Genomic DNA, 16,579 nt, shown 5'->3' with positions numbered 1-16,579 from the left:
CATACGCTAAATTGGGAGAGTTAAAACCTAGGCTTCCCTCTGCAAGTAGCTTGGCAGCTGGCAGAATAAGCGCTCTGAAACATCAGAATTTTAACTGAAGAGATTGCAGGAGCATTATGGGATCACACTGGGAGGATTAGCTGCACCGGTGTACATACAGACTAGCACAGCAGTGGTGTAGAATGACCTGCTGCAGGATACAATTATGGTGAGACTTGTCCTGGGCAAATGCAGTTGCTAGCAAAGTCTACACACCATTGAAACAACTTCTGCACGTGAGCACCAAGTGAGTTTCAAGTCTGCCAGATACCTGGAACAGAGCTGGCAATACCAATTCCTCTAACATGCCGAACGCGTCTACGTTTAATCCTACTCCTCCTCCTCCCCAATTCAAACTATCAGGAGTTAACAGCTTATTATCTATTCTCTTCTTGTTCTGTGCATGTGCAATATATGCTTAGGGACTTGGACAACTTTCCAAAATCCTATAGGTTGCTCTCATGTGAAAAAGCAAAATGACAACAGATGAGACAAATAAAAGAATGAAATTGCTTAGGAAAACATCACGGAAAAAACAAACAACCCTAGAAGTAGGTTGAGAAGCCAAACAATAAGTCATTCCAATAGGATGCTGCTGGAAACTTTGATTAAATCAAAAGCTTAGCTCCGGCAAAGTGGAACTGTTTTACAATCTCTGGCTACAGACTCAACAGTTGGTGTTACAAATTACATCATCATTTTCCAGAATGATGGCCACAACTAACTGAATTAGGTTCAGAAGACTGAAATTCCAGTCATTTCACAGATAAGTTATTTCAGATAGCTATGCTGCAAACAAAAACAAACAAACAAACAAACCACAGTACTATGGTACAAATTTCCTTTAATGTGTCTTAACTACAATTCTGGCAAACATACATCTCATGTTAAAATTCTTTCTTTTCAACCTTTTGGAAGCTGCAGAAAAGGGTATTTTTATGTGCATTCATACTGTGTTTAGCAGCCTGGAAGATGCCAGTCGGATACACAGTAAAAAGATGAGCGTAAAGTCAACATTATTAAACCATTTTCAGCGGGTGCTCAGTGCTCAGCTAGGTAAGACTGCAAGATTGAATCAGCATGCATAGATGGTGTCTGAGACGAGCCAAAGGAGATTTGTTTCTAACCTGAAACACACCTGGAAAAACCTGTTCCAATTGTCTGCAGCCTCATCTTACACACACACACACACACACACTCACTCTGATGACCTGGAGAGAACAGAAACTCACGAAATAAGTAAACCCAGAGGTGGGGTAGCAAATGCTGCCCTCTGTTTATTTCAGGAATACTATTTCAAACTCTGTTATACCATTGCTCACATGCTAGCCACTGGCTTGCTTTAGATATTTTTATTTTCGTGCTGAGTCTATGGCTCAGCTGCCTATTCCTTTCCTCTCCTACAATGGTTGTCTGTGTCTCATTCCCCTTATCTAATCAGCACTATTCCCTGCTTGTCTGTTTCCCATGCCATGGCCCATTAGACAGTACTCTCACTCCATGTACAGGAGTACTGAAGACAGGAGTCCTGCCATCTGTGGGGAAAAAAAGAAGGATGTGGCAAGAAGGAAGTGGACTGGAGGGACACAACATTCAAGGCAATCAAGTGAAATTGGACAGAGCATACCCATGAGAGAGGAGTGAAAACAAGAAAAACTGGCAGGTTGGGAAACAGTGCATATGGCATTGAAAGGAGACAAGTAGGGATAGTTAACACAGTAAACCAAGATATCACAGTGCATGGTCATAACAATGACAAAGTCATTTCTAATTTCTCCGATTTAGAAATCTAGGACAATAATTTGCAAAAGTTCTCTAAAATATCTGAAGTGTGGGTGAAAAGAGCCAATGACGCACGAGGAGGTTTTGCATACAGCCACGCATCTGCTTTGTGCATGCACTCATGGTATTTACATGTGAACAGTAGGCATGCAATTGCACATGCAGGGTTTTGAAAAATCAGATCCATAAACAGAGGACTCCACAAACGCAAAGCTTGGTTTTTAAAGACTGGTTGTGCAGTATAAGCATTTGCTTTTCCACAGACATAAGCTACATCTAGAGTAGCCTGCATACATTCCACACAGGAAATGGCACACGGCCCAATGTTCCGTGTACAATGATGTAATAGGCTACATGCAGTACACCACCTGAAATACTGACTGCTGTTCTTGACTGCTTTGTTCTGCATTTCACTGACTAAAGCAATACATAGGGCTTTGAAATTTTAAAATATGATTTCTCCAACTCGGATCTAGTGTGTGTCTACCGTTTGTGATGCATATGTTGGTGGATCCCCAATCTGCTTTTTAGATAATCACATAGCAGCAATGTCCAAGAGCACTTTTTACCATCTGCCCCTGGCTAGGAGATTGTGATAATGTCTTTCACATATGGACCTTTCTTTTGTGATCCAGTGCAAAAACTGCACGTAGACAAGCCCTGAATTATAGGCTGCACTTTGCTTTTTCCATCTAATATTCATAATTATGAGTGTTTGTACTTTCAAATAATTTGTGGTATACTATACCTTCTCTCTCATTTCTCTCTCTGCAAGGAAGTCATCCTTTCCTGGAGTCCAGAACATCCAGACTGCTCTGGAGCCAGGAAAATATTGTTTTGAAGATAATAGCAATACAAATAGTTTGGTTACAATCATTTACTGCATTCTGAAATATCTGTTGATTTCCTTTGTGACTGGAGGTTCATTGCATCTAAAATGCAATTTTAACTCAAGTAGTGAAGCGAAACACTGAACTGCCTTGACTAATAAGCAAGTATAGGCCAGACAGATGAGCAAGGTAACAGGCACCTTTGAAAGAGTCCTCCAAGCCAATTGGTTAACTTAAGAGTTAAACTGACCACGTCTACATACATAACTTAAGAGTTAAACAGACCATACTACATCTCAGTTTACAATATCAAAGTCCGCTAGTTAAAATAGCTTCCCAATTTGTAACACTAAGGCTCTGTCTACACTACAAAGTTATATTGACTTATATTATGTCAGAATACAGCCAGCAACTTTTGTATACCATTCAGGCATGTGCACCTTAGCTGTTCACATCAGCACTGCATATCCTCACCATAAATGTATGTGTCTATAGAAAATGCAATGCACCATGGGTAGACATCCCAGCATGCCCCACAGCGCAGTCCTGCACAATGTTTTGTGGAACATTTTTGCACCACTTTGTGAATATTAACAATTAGCCCCAGGATTTCTGGGACTAGGGGGTTAAATTCCCACAATGCCACTTTCTCCATCCCATAAAAACTTCATTCATATCATTTTTAAAATTCCCACAGTCCCGTGCATTGCTTTTCCATCTCTGCCATCTTTTGTAGAAGCAGGGACCCTGCAAAGCTCAGCGCAATTCTCAAGAGTGTTGCTAATACAGGACACGCTATTATCCTGTATTTGTGAAATTTCAACCAATACTACTACAGCTTGTGGTAGGATAGGGAAAAGAGGTCTGATGACTATGGATGCTGATGGACACAGCAGATAAACATACCAGGTTGCTACTGGGTTCACAGAGCGCTCCACGTGATGGACTGGCTCTTCTGGACCTACGAAACAAACACTGATTGGTGGGAATCACATCATGATGAATGCTTAGGATGACAAGCAGCGGCAGGAGAACTTTCGGATGTGAACCACCACATTCCTGGATCTATGCGCCAAAATCGCCCCAACTCTCCAGCCACCAGAACAAGAGCTGCATTGACAACAGAGAAGCGAGCGGCAATTGCGTTCTGGAAGCTTGCAACACTGGATTGCTATTGGTCAGTGAGCAAATCAGTCTGCAGTTGGAAAATCCACAGTAGGGACTGTTGTCATTCGAGTGTGCCAGGCCATCAAGCATACACAGCCGCATTGGACTGCGATTCTCAGCAACATGTAGGAAACAGAAGATGGATTTGGAGCAATGGGGCTCCTGAACTGTGGTTGGGTGACAGATGGGATACATGTCCCTATGCTGGCACAACCCCATTTTCCCAGTGAGTACATAAACTGAAAAGAGTACCCTTCCAGGGTTATGCAAGTGCTGGTGGATCACTGGGGGCGCTTACCGTCATCAGTGTATACCACATTACACTTAAGTTTTAGTTATATACTCAAATTGTGACTACATAAGGCAGTAGATTAGAAAGTTAATTTAGGTTTGTACAAATGAAGACCAGAACTGCAATGTAATGCATATTGTGACAGGGTCAGGCCAGATGGCTACAGGAGAGTGATCTTATTGGATCCCACCCGCCCACTGCTAAAGGATCCCCCCACAGCCTAAGAGGGGGATGCAGAGGACCTGGAAACCAATTGAACACAGGGGACAACTAATAAAACAACAGAGACAGGAGTGTGGTCAAAAGGTCAAACGAAGGAAACCAGACAGGGACACCGAGCAGAGAACCCTGGACAGACTACAGGAGAGTGATCGAAGGCAGATATATTAGCCCCAGGTTAAGTAGGTCCCTTTTCCCTGGGTAAGGTAACAGAGAAGGTTTCAGAACAATCAGAACTTTCTGGAAACAATTAAGGCAGACAGGCTGATTAGAACACCTGCAGCCAATCAAGAAGCTGCCAGAATCAATTAAGATAGGCAGACTAATCAGGGCACCTGAGTTTAAAAAGGGAGTTCACTTCAGTTTGTGGTGTGCATGCAAGGAGCTGGGAGCAAGAAGCTGAGAGTGAGATGGCATACTATGGGAAGACCGAGAAGTACAAGCATCATCAGACATCAGGAGGAAGGTCCTGTGATGAGAATAAAGAAGGTGTTGGGAGGAGGCCATGGGGAAGTAGCCTAGGGAGTTGTAGCTGTCATGCAGCTGTTACAGGAGCCATTGTAGACAGCTGCAATCCACAGGGCCATGGGCTGGAACCCAGAGTAGAGGGCGGGCCTGGGTTCCCCCCAAATCCTCCTAACCTCTGGTCAGACATAGGAGGAGTTGACCTGGACTGTGGGTTCCACCAGAGGTCTCTGGCCTGTTCCCCGATCCACTAGGTGGATCAGAAGAGACTGCGGGGATTGTTCTTCTTCCTTTTCCCCATGCTGGCCAGTGATGAGGCTAACTGAGTGAACGGCAGATTTGAGCCACGAAAGTGGCCAAACTGAGGGCTTCCGTGAACCTCTGAGGTGAGCAAATCCACCAATAAGCGCAGGACCCACCAAGGCAGAGGAGGAACTTTGCCATAATATCCATATGTAGCCGAAGTGTCGTTCTCTTGTTCCAAATCACTTTGGATTTTTTTCTCGTTGTCTGTCAGGTAGTTCTTAATGCCAGAACCATACTGTTCATTGGCTAATGCTTTGGCTTCTCTTGCCAGTGTAGCACAGTACTTTCCACTCTTCTTATTGCTTCTACTATCAACTGTGGAGGCATAAGCCACCATTAACTGTCACTGGGTCATGATGCACATTACTCCAGCTATCTTGTATTAATCTAACTGCTTTTCCATGTAATTTGTTGCGTGCTTCCACCTTTAAGCCATCAGTAACCGCATCTAACAGTTCACCTGCTACCTGCTTTCGACTGAGTGCTTTGCTGCCTGGGCTTTAGGCAACTGATCTATGCTTGAAAAGTTGGCTCAGATTCATAGACTTTAAGGTCAAAAGGGACCACTGTGGTCATCTAGTCTGACCTCCTGCACACTGAACCTCACCCACCCACTCCTGGATCCTCAATAATGGAAAAGGGAATAATACAGCCATAAAAAAAAAAATGCTGCAATTTTCAAACCTTTTGTTTCAGTTCAGTTTCCTCCTCGTTTTCTTTGGCTGACCGAGATCCAGCTCTCTTTTGATGTAGTTGGTAACGGCAATGCAGGTATTATCAGTACTTTCATTCGCAGAGACTGATTGTAATACTCACGTACATTTAGCTAAAGTCAGTGGTTCTCATGTCTTTGTTGTTCCACAGCATTTCGCAAAACGTTTCCTCATACAGCCTTCCTGCTCACTTTTGCTTTGCAATTTCTGCACCTACGACTCTTTACCATCTTCATTAACGTTCTCAAAATTGGGTCAATTGGTTTTGCATCTCTGCTCATGTTGAAATATTCTGACTTGAGTCACTGTACTCACTGAGTTTGGTTGCAGTTACACTCCAGCTAGCCAAATCAAGAGACAGAGCACTGGACAATCATTCTGATCCAAGGCAAAAAGCACCATGAGAGATGTCACTGGAAAATATTACATTATATTGTGACTTGTGACCACCAGCTTCTGAAATCTGTCCGTTGATATCAGAGTTTTCATAGATTGCTAAGTAATATCAACTGCATAGTGTCATTCATCTCCCAGTGGGGTTGCCACATCCATGTTATTCCAGAATAGAATCTGGGCTGCATGGTGGCTCCTTTGTGGACCTTTTGCAGGAAAAGTGCCAATAAGCAGGTCAGCTTAGAATTGATAAACATTAACCCTTTTCTCCCCAAATAAAACATGTTAACTAGCACTTTGGCGGTAAAGCAGCATACCAATAGCATTGTCAGTTGCATGGGAAGCAGAGATATATCTTATGGGAGATTCATATAATAATTTGTAGAAAGGTTCCTTTCAGATCTGTTAATAGAAAAACTGAAGTCTTCCTTTGGGGAATTGCTGCTTTGGTGGAATTTAGGTCCTCCATGCTGAACTGTGGCTTCTGGAGGAATGTGTTCAAAACATCTGGTTGAGTGTTCCCCTGTCTTTGGAACACACGGACAATAAGAGGAGGATGGAATAGAATCTTACGCCTTCTTGATTCCTGGGATTCCTTGATTTACCCCAGTCTGAAGCAGTTATACTGCTGTCTTCATACTTCTGTGTTTCAACTGGTTGGAGGAAGAAGGGGATATCAATCACCTGGGCTCTGTAGTTGCATTTAATTCTGAAGTGCAAACCTGGCTGGGTATATCTCTACCTATGATTTTTTTATTTAAACATATTATTGATCCAACACTTCAAGACTTCTGGCCACTTGCCCCATATTTGGGGCATCATATAGAGTCAACCTGCATGCTTGAAGGATGCAGATGGTTTTCCTGTAGTATCTCCTCTATCTCTGATGCCACTCAGTATATTAAGTCATCTATTTGGTTACCCCTCTTGCAAACCTTACCTGGATCAAGAGTAACAAGACTTGTAATAGGGTCTATATTTCCTTTTGAGCTACAAAGGCCTCCTTAGTTTTTATTTTAAAAGTTTATTTTTATTTAAAGGTTTCCATGGCAGCTCTCTCTAGTCACTGAAAAGTCTCCCTCCTGAAGAGCCTGGTTAGTGGTAACCAGTGCCTTCTTTGCCTGGGGATTGGTTTTCCATGGCCTTAGGCAGGGCTGATGTTGTGACACAGAGTTATACTCATTGCTCTTACTGCAAATCCCCTCTCCCAAACAATCTCCCACAACAGCCACTGATAAGGAAACCTTTCTCAAAGAATGCTCCCAGACCAGAGATCTTCTGACCTAGAATGGCACTGTGGGCACTAAGGAGTCTGATTATGCATGTGTGGCTTTAGCCACGATGTGGAAGAAGCAAATGCATGGATTGCTACAGTGGCTTTACTTGTTTATTGTTGTTTTAAATGCACACTTTCCATTTCTTTAACCAGACTTGAGGGTTGTATGAACTTTTTGGAAGTATAAATCAGGAAATATTTATTTGTGGGTGGACTCACTCCCCTTTTCCGCTTCCTCCCATGCTTCCCCTTTCAGGAGCTCATCTGGAGAAATATAAAATCTGCACACTGGTTTCAAAATATGCCTTCGCAAAAGAAAAACTGATTCTGAGCTTTCTCCTCTGTGAGCTCTGGCTCCAAGTCCAAAAAACTTGCCCTTGCTCCCAGGAAGATTAATATGAAGGACCATCTGCAGTTTCTGGGCCCTTTCTTGTCTATTTTAGAATCTTTGCACTGTATTATGGTGAACTGGAAGAGAGTCCTGCACCTCTTGTTCTTTATTTTACTGGAAAAAACTTGGTGAGCAGAGTCTCATTAGCCTAGCAGGTGTGACATGGCTGACCTACGGCACAAGCAGAGTCCCATTCTAAATTCAGATTTAGAAATTCATTTTCTTTCAGTTTCCTCCCAACCCCCTATGTTTTTTCGTCACGTGGAGTTTACAGATACGTTGCAAAATAATATGTCCAGAGCTCAAAAAAATTAAAACTCCTGCTTGCTTTAAATAGATACAAAAGATGAGTGGGAAATTCACAACTGCACTCCATGAAAGGAAGAGAGTCCAGTGGTTAAGGAACAAACCTAGGATGTGGAAGACCTGGGTTCAATTCCCTCTTCCACCAACTTCCTGTGTTACCTTGGGCTAATCACTTAGTATTTCTGTAACAGGCATTATGGGCACTGACCTAATGAGATGCTCAGCTACTGGAAAAGGAGGACAATATTGAATACTTATTACTGTCCAAAAACCTAATACTTCACCTTGTACAACCCCTTCTGGCTGATAAACTTAAAGAGCTTCCACCTCTCTCCCTCTACCAGAGGGTTGAGAGGTGGGCAATAGAGCTCTAAACCCTGTCTTTATTAATAACTTTTTCCAAGCTGAAACACAGAAATTAACATGATTCTTGTAAGTTTCACGGATGCCTCAAGGGTTCTGAACAACAGCAGCAAAACTGACCAGGGGCTTGCTAATTTCATTCTGTTGCTGCTTGGCAAAGCTATGAGCATAATGAAGACAGCACTGCATTGATTTACATTCAGAAGCTATTCTTTATAACCATTTGGGATAAAAACTTTTTTCCTAAAGAAAGTTTAAATTATAGATAACTACTGCAGGTCCACACAATTGCTAAGGCAAGCTTCTCAGTCACCAGGGCTAAGGAGACTTTTCAACCCATGGCGATGTCACATGAACACTAAATTTTTAACATTACTGAAGAAGTCAGAAAGCACCTTGGATTGGTTATATAGCAAACCCTACAAACGATGTGCAAACATCCTGATAATCCACAATGACAGGAAAGGAAATATAGAAAATGCCCATGATAATTTAATAAGGTTTTAGATAAAATACTTATTTTTAAAATGTTAGACAGTGGTTCCTTAAGAGTTTATTAAATTCTACATATCAAAAAAAATTTCACTGGACTTTTACTGAATAAAATCCTATATGACAAGTCATCATCTAAAAGCAGTTTTTGTAAACAAAATTAATACAACTTGATAAAATTAATATCATTGAAACACTACACGCAGGATCTTTTCACCTGCCAAAATAAACTTTATATCTACATGTCAATGAAGCAATAACTAATTCACATCAAGACACTGAACAGAATTTCAGCAACTTTCTGCAAACATCCCTCCCATTCTCTTTTATAGGTAATGAAATAGGACGCTCCCACACTCCTCAATACTTCTGAGGAAGAAGCAAGACAAGAAGTTAGTGTTCCTTTGTCTATCCAAGATCACAGTTTAAACAACGTGAAACGTCACCAAAGGAAATTCTCCTGCTTTAGGAAAGGCACCTCAGGGCCTACTCTGAGCCTCTAAATACTGTTTAGAGTCAGATACGATATGATTTTAACTGCTTCTGTAAACTGGCTATGGGCACTCACTTCTAATAAACTCTTACATTTAAAAATTGTGTACTTATAGTGTTTTTAATCGCATAGGAGCCTATGCATTATACACATTTAAAATGAATCATGAACTACAGGATCCTACCCAATTCATGGTCCATTTTGGTCAATTTCACAGTCGTTAGCATTTTAAAAATCGTAAATTTCATGTCAGCTATTTAAATCTGAAATTTCAGGGTGTTGTAATTGTAGGGGTCCTGACCCAAAAAGGAAATGGGGGGGGGGGGGGGTCACAAGGTTATTGTAGGGAGGTTGCAGTACTGCTACCCTTACTTCTGCACTGCTGCTGGCAGCCGCGCTACCTTCAGAGCTGGGCAGCTGGAGAGCGGTGGCTGCTGCCCGGGAGTCCAGCTCTGAGGGCCCAGCTCTGCGGGCAGCAGCACAGAAGTAAGGATGGCATGGTATGGTATTGCCACCCTTAGCTTTGCACTGCTGCCTGCAGAACTGGGCCCTCAGTCAGCAGCTGCCACTCTTCGGCCACCCAGCTCTGAAGGCAGCAGCGCAGAAGTAAGGGTGGCATGGTATGGTACTGCCTCCCTTACTTCTGTGCTGCGGCTGATGGGGCTCTGCCTTCAGGGCTGGGTGCCTGGCCAACAGCCGCCGCTCTCTGGCCGCCCATCTGTGAAGGCAGCACAGAAGGATGGCAATACCACAATCCCCCCCTAAAATAACCTTGCAACCCCCTGCAACTCCCTTTTGGGTCAGGACCCCCAATTCGAGAAACTCTGGTCTCCCATGAAATCTGTATAATATAGGGTAAAAGCACACAAAAGACCAGATTTCACAGGGGGAGACCAGATTTCATGGTCTGTGATGTGTTTTTCATGGCCGTGAATTTGGTAGGACCCTAACTATACACAAAGTTTACCCTATCCACCACTGAAGTGCAGCAACCTCTGTGATGGAATGAATACCACAACAGAGCACTCAGCTACAATAAATACCTGAGAACAGGAGCAGATCAGGAATTTAAGCAACTCAGTTTAGAGAGTAAATTTAAGTAGGAAAAACAAAACCTGTCAGATCAGAATCTGGCCAGTAGGATCTTGAATGACCACATGAAATCAGAAACTTGAGGTAACGTCTCACCCAAAAACCCCTTCAAAGTGCACTCCAGCATCACGCTGGGTTATTTGTTCAGCATGGACTCAAGAGAAGACAGTAGCACCACCACATTCGTCATCTTTTACAGATCAGTTTTACCTTCAGAGGCTTCCAACAGCCCCCACTTCCCCTTACACAAACAGCAACCCTTTTCAGATCACTGTTCAATGGCTCCCCCACCTCCTGGGGCCACAGGCAGCTCCGAGGACCCCAGCAGTAGCTCTAGGAAACCCCCCAGGGCCAGAAAATGCCAACATAAATCACTTCAGGCATAGGTGCTGGAACTAGAGGTGCAGGGGTGCTACCACACCCCGTGGCTTGAAGTGGTTTCCATCATATCCAGGGTTTACAGTTTGGTTCAATGGCTCTCAGCACCTCCACTATACAAATTGCTCCAGCCCCCCTGGAGGCAGGAAAGTTAACCCCAAGAAGGGAAAGGAAACACCCTCTGCAACTTGCCGAGAGGACTCAAGGGGCCCCAGGGAAACCACAAAAGACTGCGTGCCCAGCCCGGCCCCAGACCCCCCTGCCCTGCCCAGACTCACCTCCAGGCGGAGGGAGGCGCCGCAGCCGCGCAGGAACTCGCGGATGTTGCTCAGACACTCGCTCTCGGTCCGGGGCTCCGGGTAAACCTGCAAGAGAAGAGGCGCTGGGTGAGCGGGCTGCGCTGGGAGCGCGGGGGACCCCGCTGCCCGCCCCGGCTGATCCTGTCCCACTCACCCCCCTGCTCCCTCCGCAGGCGGCGGCGGCTGCTCTGGGGCCGTGGAGGGGCTTTGACCCGGGAAGTAAACACGGAGCCAGGAAATCACGTGCGGGCCGGGGAGGGGCCCAGGAAAGTGCCGGGCCGGGCCCCTGCTCCCTCCCCGCATCGCTGTGCAGCGCCGGGTGCTGCTGCCCCGAAGCCAGAGTCTGGGGTCAGCCCGGAGCCAGGCCGGGGCAGCCGCCCCGGGGCTTCTCCTCGCAGCCCTGCAGGGACGGGCCGGGGGCACGGCTGCGCTCCCAGCCCCCGGCCTGCGGCGCTGGGCGGACTTCGGAGGCGAGGGTGCAACACACACAGTATGAATCAGGGGCGGAGGCAATCGCGCTGCCGTGGCTGCCTTTACCTAATGGACAAACTCCGCGTGCAGCGCCATCAGTGACTAACCCAGCCGCCACCTGGGAGCCAGCCAATGCCCAGCACCCCTGCCCGGGGGATGGGAGATAACATCCCTCCAACAGACACATCTAACAGCAGCATTTGCTCCCTTTGTTCAAAAAACGGTGACTTTCCCTGAGCCCCGTGGAAAGGAAGTCCTGCCTTGGAAATGATGCTCGGTGCAACACAACTTCCTGTTGTACAGCATCTTTCAAACACACTGAATCTGCAAAGAGGAGGGTTTAGAACCAGAGCCTAAAATGAATGCAGCTCGGCTGTTCGGCACTTCACTCAGAATTATCACTTCTGTACTATTACAGTCGTGTAATACAGGTAGGACCCAGAGGTCCATTGTATTGGAGTGCTGTACTAACATACAGTGGTACATATAGGGAGGGTACTTGCCTCCAAAGAGTTTTCAACTAAAGGCCCACTAGTCCTGCAGTCTGATCCAAACAGACAAGCCACTGTACCTATGCAAAGGCCCATTGAGTTGAATGGAAGTCCCACTGAAATCAAAGGAATCCATACAAGTGTAGCAGTCTGGCCACTTGGATTAGATTGCAGGATTAGTGCCTAAATTTAGACACAAGTGGATGTAACAAAGCAAGTGAAGACAAGGGTAACAGTGATAGAAATGTGTGACAACACAGAGTAGATTTGCATGATCTTTATCGTTTTCAGTAACGGACGATAAAAAATGCAGAGTATACAATAAAAAAAAGTAAAGAGATAATAGTGACCGCATAAAAAACGCATTGTACCATTAAAAGTCTTTACCTGCAAGTAAAAAAGACCATATTTTAAATCATGTCTGCTACAATGTCCAATCCTGCAAGATGCTAAGCACCACCATCTCCCACCAAAGCCAATGAAAGTTGAACTCAAGGGGAGAGGAGAGTGATCAACACCTCTCAAGAGATGCTCAGTACCTTGTAGGAGCAAGTCCTTAATTTCTGAAGACCAAGACCTGGAAATCCCAATCCCTTCGCTGGCTCAGAACCAAACCAATATCCAAAATTCTGACATTTAAAAAAAATGAAATACTTTTCATAATTCAAACATCAATTAAGAATGCAATCTAATTTCAGGGAACATAGTGGGTATCACACTATGGGATGTAGTCTGTTCTTTGTTGTGTATGCAGTGCTCCCTTTGACTCCAATTTGCACTTCAAAATCAATCGGTATGTGAGAGGAGAATGTGGCCGTATGCCTTAAAATCATGAGTGGAAATCCCAAGAAAAACTTTATAGTAAAGCGTCGTATCTGCTTTACTAGTTATCAAAAAGCTAACACCAGACAGTGGAATTTAACAGTGATTATTAACTAACTTTCTTTGCTCATAGTCTACCGGACAGCTGTGATTTCTTAATAGTCCATTGCAAAGCAGGAAGCTTGCAAAGGGGAAAGACTTGACTGAAATAAAGATTTTTTTTAAAATGGAAGTGTCTGTGCTCCACAGCCAATTATCACTTATTACAGCACCCTTACTCATAGAGTGGTAGCTTAGGCACAGTCCTGCAAATGCTTAAGCACAAGCATACCTCCACACATGCAAGCAGTTCCATTAGCTTCAATAGGACAACTCACATGAGTAAAGTTCTGCATGTGCGTAAATGTTCGCAGTACCAGGACCTTACTTCACAAATAATTCTTCTGATTTCAATGGAAAAACGTACCAAGTAAGATACTGCTCAGCTTGAGTAAGGATGAGCAGAATTGGGCCCTGAATATATATCTCTATTTGGGAGGGAAAATATTGTATGGAATTGCAACATAAATGGGAGTTGAGGGGGCTCAGCACCATACAAGAATGCCCATTAGATTATAAACGACTTTAGGCAGTGACTTTTTAAAAAAAAATTAAGTCATCTGTGTATGTCATGCATGCTTATGGCACTAGAGACACAACAAATGGATATAAACTGGCCATCGGGAAGTTTAGACTTGAAATTAGATGAAGGTTTCTAACCATCAGAGGAGTAAAGTTCTGGAATAGCCTTCCAAGGGAAGCAGTGGGGGCAAAAGACCTATCTGGCAAGATTAAACTCGATAAGTTTATGGAGGAGAGGGTATGATGGGATAACATGATTTTGGCAATTAATTGATCTTTAACTATTCATGGTAAATAGGCCAAATGGCCTGTGATGGGATGTTAGATGGGGTGGGATCTGAGTTACTGCAGAGAATTCTTTCCTGGGTGATCTGGCTGGTGAATCTTGCCCATATGCTCAGGGTTCAGCTGATCGCCATATTTGGGGTCGGGAAGGAATTTTCCTCCAGGGCAGATTGGAAGAGTCCATGTGGGTTTTTCATCTTCCTCCGTAGCATGGGACATGGGTCACTTGCTGGAGGATTCTCTGCACCTTGAAGTCTTTAGACCATGATTTGAGGACTTCAATAGCTCAGACATAGGTGAGAGGTTTATCGCAGGAGTGGGTGGGTGAGATTCTGTGGCTTGCATTGTGCAGGAGGTCAGACTAGATGATCATAATGGTCCCTTCTGACCTTAATATCTATGAATCTATGAATCTAAGTATAATTCTTCCATTATACAGTACTTGAGGTTTCCCTTGGAATATTTAACTCCTGAAATGCTGACATCAAGTTCTTTTGGGAAGGGACTGTGCCTTCCCATATGTTTGTACAGTGCCAAAGACATTTTGGGCTCTATGCTAATTTAAATAAAAGTCAATAAAAATGGATGACTTGCTTGAACCAGGAAAATTTAAATTATTAGAAATACTTAGTCACAATCAGCTTCCAGATTTAAAGTTTAGATTGTAGCGAAGTCAGCCTCCAATTGGGAAATGACCATAAAAAATAACCAATGCCAACACCTTTAGATCAGGATCCAAGTGACATGAAGCAGGCCAATTTAAGGTTTAAACCACGCGTTAAATCTTTAAGGAATTCTACATCTAAACTTCAGCACTCTAAGATCTAAGCCCTTGAAGATCTTTAAAATATAGGGTCTGTAAAAACTTAAGGAAGGTGCTTAAACTATTGTTTTTGCTAATACTCTATTAGACATGATTGCCTGCTTAATGTTTCTACTTTCATGTTTGCTTATCTTTCAGCAATCAAGGGTTTTAGTGTTTCTGTATTACATTCCCTGAGTATATTCTATATCTATTGAAAATCAAAAATATAATTTAAAAACAAGAACATTGGCATAATAGACTACACCACACTGATCAGGAACCCCAGCAAGTAATTCTTTGGAAAAGGAAACAATGGTAGAAGAAAATGCCTGAAAAGGTTCATTAAGTTAATCCCTCTTGCATTAGTGGACGGTTTATTATATCTCCTAATTGTTTTGCCTAATTTACTTTTTGACGACTCTAATGACAGTGCCTCAAACTCCCTCAGCAAATTATTCCATCACCCAATGGTTAGACTAAGTTTCCTAAAGTCTACCTTTTCCTTTTCTCTCCTATGTCTATGCTCTGTATTGTGCAATCTTAAATATTTTCTTCTCCATGTTATCTTTCAAGTATTTATAGACTGATCATATTCCCCCTGGGTCTTTTCTCTAAAATGTATACATATTAAATTCCCTTAATCTCTCTTCATAGTTTGTAACTTCTAATCCCTTTATCTAGGGTAACCATATCTTCCATTTTGGCTGGGACAGTCCCTTTTTTAAACCCGGTCCTGGCCATCCTGACTTTTTTTTTTTTTTTTTTGGCAAAAGTGGGTATTTGTCCAGTTTGCTGTTGGCAAGCAGCTGAGGCCAGCCCTGCATGGGGGAAGGGAGGCTTGGACAAGTGGTTAGGGATAACCCTGTGCAGCGGGAGGGGAGGAGGGGAGGCTTGGGGTAGCCCCACACAGTATTCCATTTTCCCTTTGGGAAATATGGTCACCCTACCTTTATCATTTCTTACATTCTCCTCTAGATTGTCTCCATTTTATCAAGATCTCTTTTCATAATGAGGAACCCCCAAAACTATGCACAGTGCAAAAATAAGAATGACAAGTAACAAGTCACTATAAATCCAAGTTTCTCTCATCAGAAACAAATTCCTTGTCCACCAAGTGATTCTTGTCTTGTGACTCAATCAGGTTTATCTCTTTAACAAGCAATAATTCTTATTCCTAGGCCCTCAACTAGCTAAACACAGAATTCGGGAGTTTTAAAGAACCAACCCTGTGTAGCTGGCCCAGAAGTCATAGACATTATCTCATAGGTGGCTGCAGTATCTGGTAACAGGACAAACAAAGAGCTCAAAAAGGATGCCATCAAATAAGATAGGATGGAGACAACTGCCAATCAAGGCTTTGCAAAAATGGCAAAGGATTCCCTTCCACCTCCAGAAGTTTAAACGTGGGTCATATGGCATTTTCAGAATGTTTTAGACTTGCCCAGAAGTCTCATCCCTGTCAAAAACATGCACCTTTCTAGCTGACAACTGTGCTTCCCTCAAAAGAAGAAAGGTAGTTAATAAACCCTGGCAAATCTTTAAAAAGGCAGTTCCTTCTCTCTCAAAAAAGGGAGTACATTTCAAAGCCCTGCTTTACTGTTTGTCAGATCAATGGCACAAACATAGATTCAATTTTCTCAGCTGCATGGACAGAACTACCTTTGCATCTGCCAAGAAATAAAAGCATTTGAGCAAATGATCAGAGAATCTACTATATCCAGGTCTTTCTCTCCTAATAGAGTTTAACAGACAAGAGTAAAGAGCCTAAAAACAGAAACAACGACACCC

The 16,579-nt window shown here is 43.4% G+C and overlaps 1 protein-coding gene across 8 annotated transcripts in view; it reads right to left on the bottom strand.

Annotated features, from left to right (window-relative positions):
- Nucleotides 1–16,579, bottom strand: part of ARHGEF7 (Rho guanine nucleotide exchange factor 7) — a 188,672-nt gene that overhangs the window by 150,222 nt on the left and 21,871 nt on the right. For 5 of the 8 annotated variants that reach the window (XR_005225098.2, XM_037896966.2, XM_037896973.2 and 2 more), the window contains exon 2: nucleotides 11,276–11,362. Coding sequence is in view for 4 of the 8 variants with exons in the window: in XM_037896966.2 (XP_037752894.1) it covers nucleotides 11,276–11,362 (87 nt within the window). In the remaining 4 variants the exon portion in view is untranslated. Of the gene's footprint in view, nucleotides 1–11,275; nucleotides 11,363–11,450; nucleotides 11,535–16,579 lie in introns of those variants that run through there. The other 3 variants (XM_043535616.1, XM_043535615.1, XM_037897001.2) reach the window with 3 other exon arrangements.

The sequence above is a fragment of the Chelonia mydas genome, chromosome 1, assembly GCF_015237465.2.
Source record: "Chelonia mydas isolate rCheMyd1 chromosome 1, rCheMyd1.pri.v2, whole genome shotgun sequence".
Classification (NCBI taxonomy): Eukaryota; Metazoa; Chordata; order Testudines; family Cheloniidae; genus Chelonia; species Chelonia mydas.
Note: the sequence above shows the minus strand (reverse complement) of the source record. Positions and strands in the feature narration are given on the sequence as shown.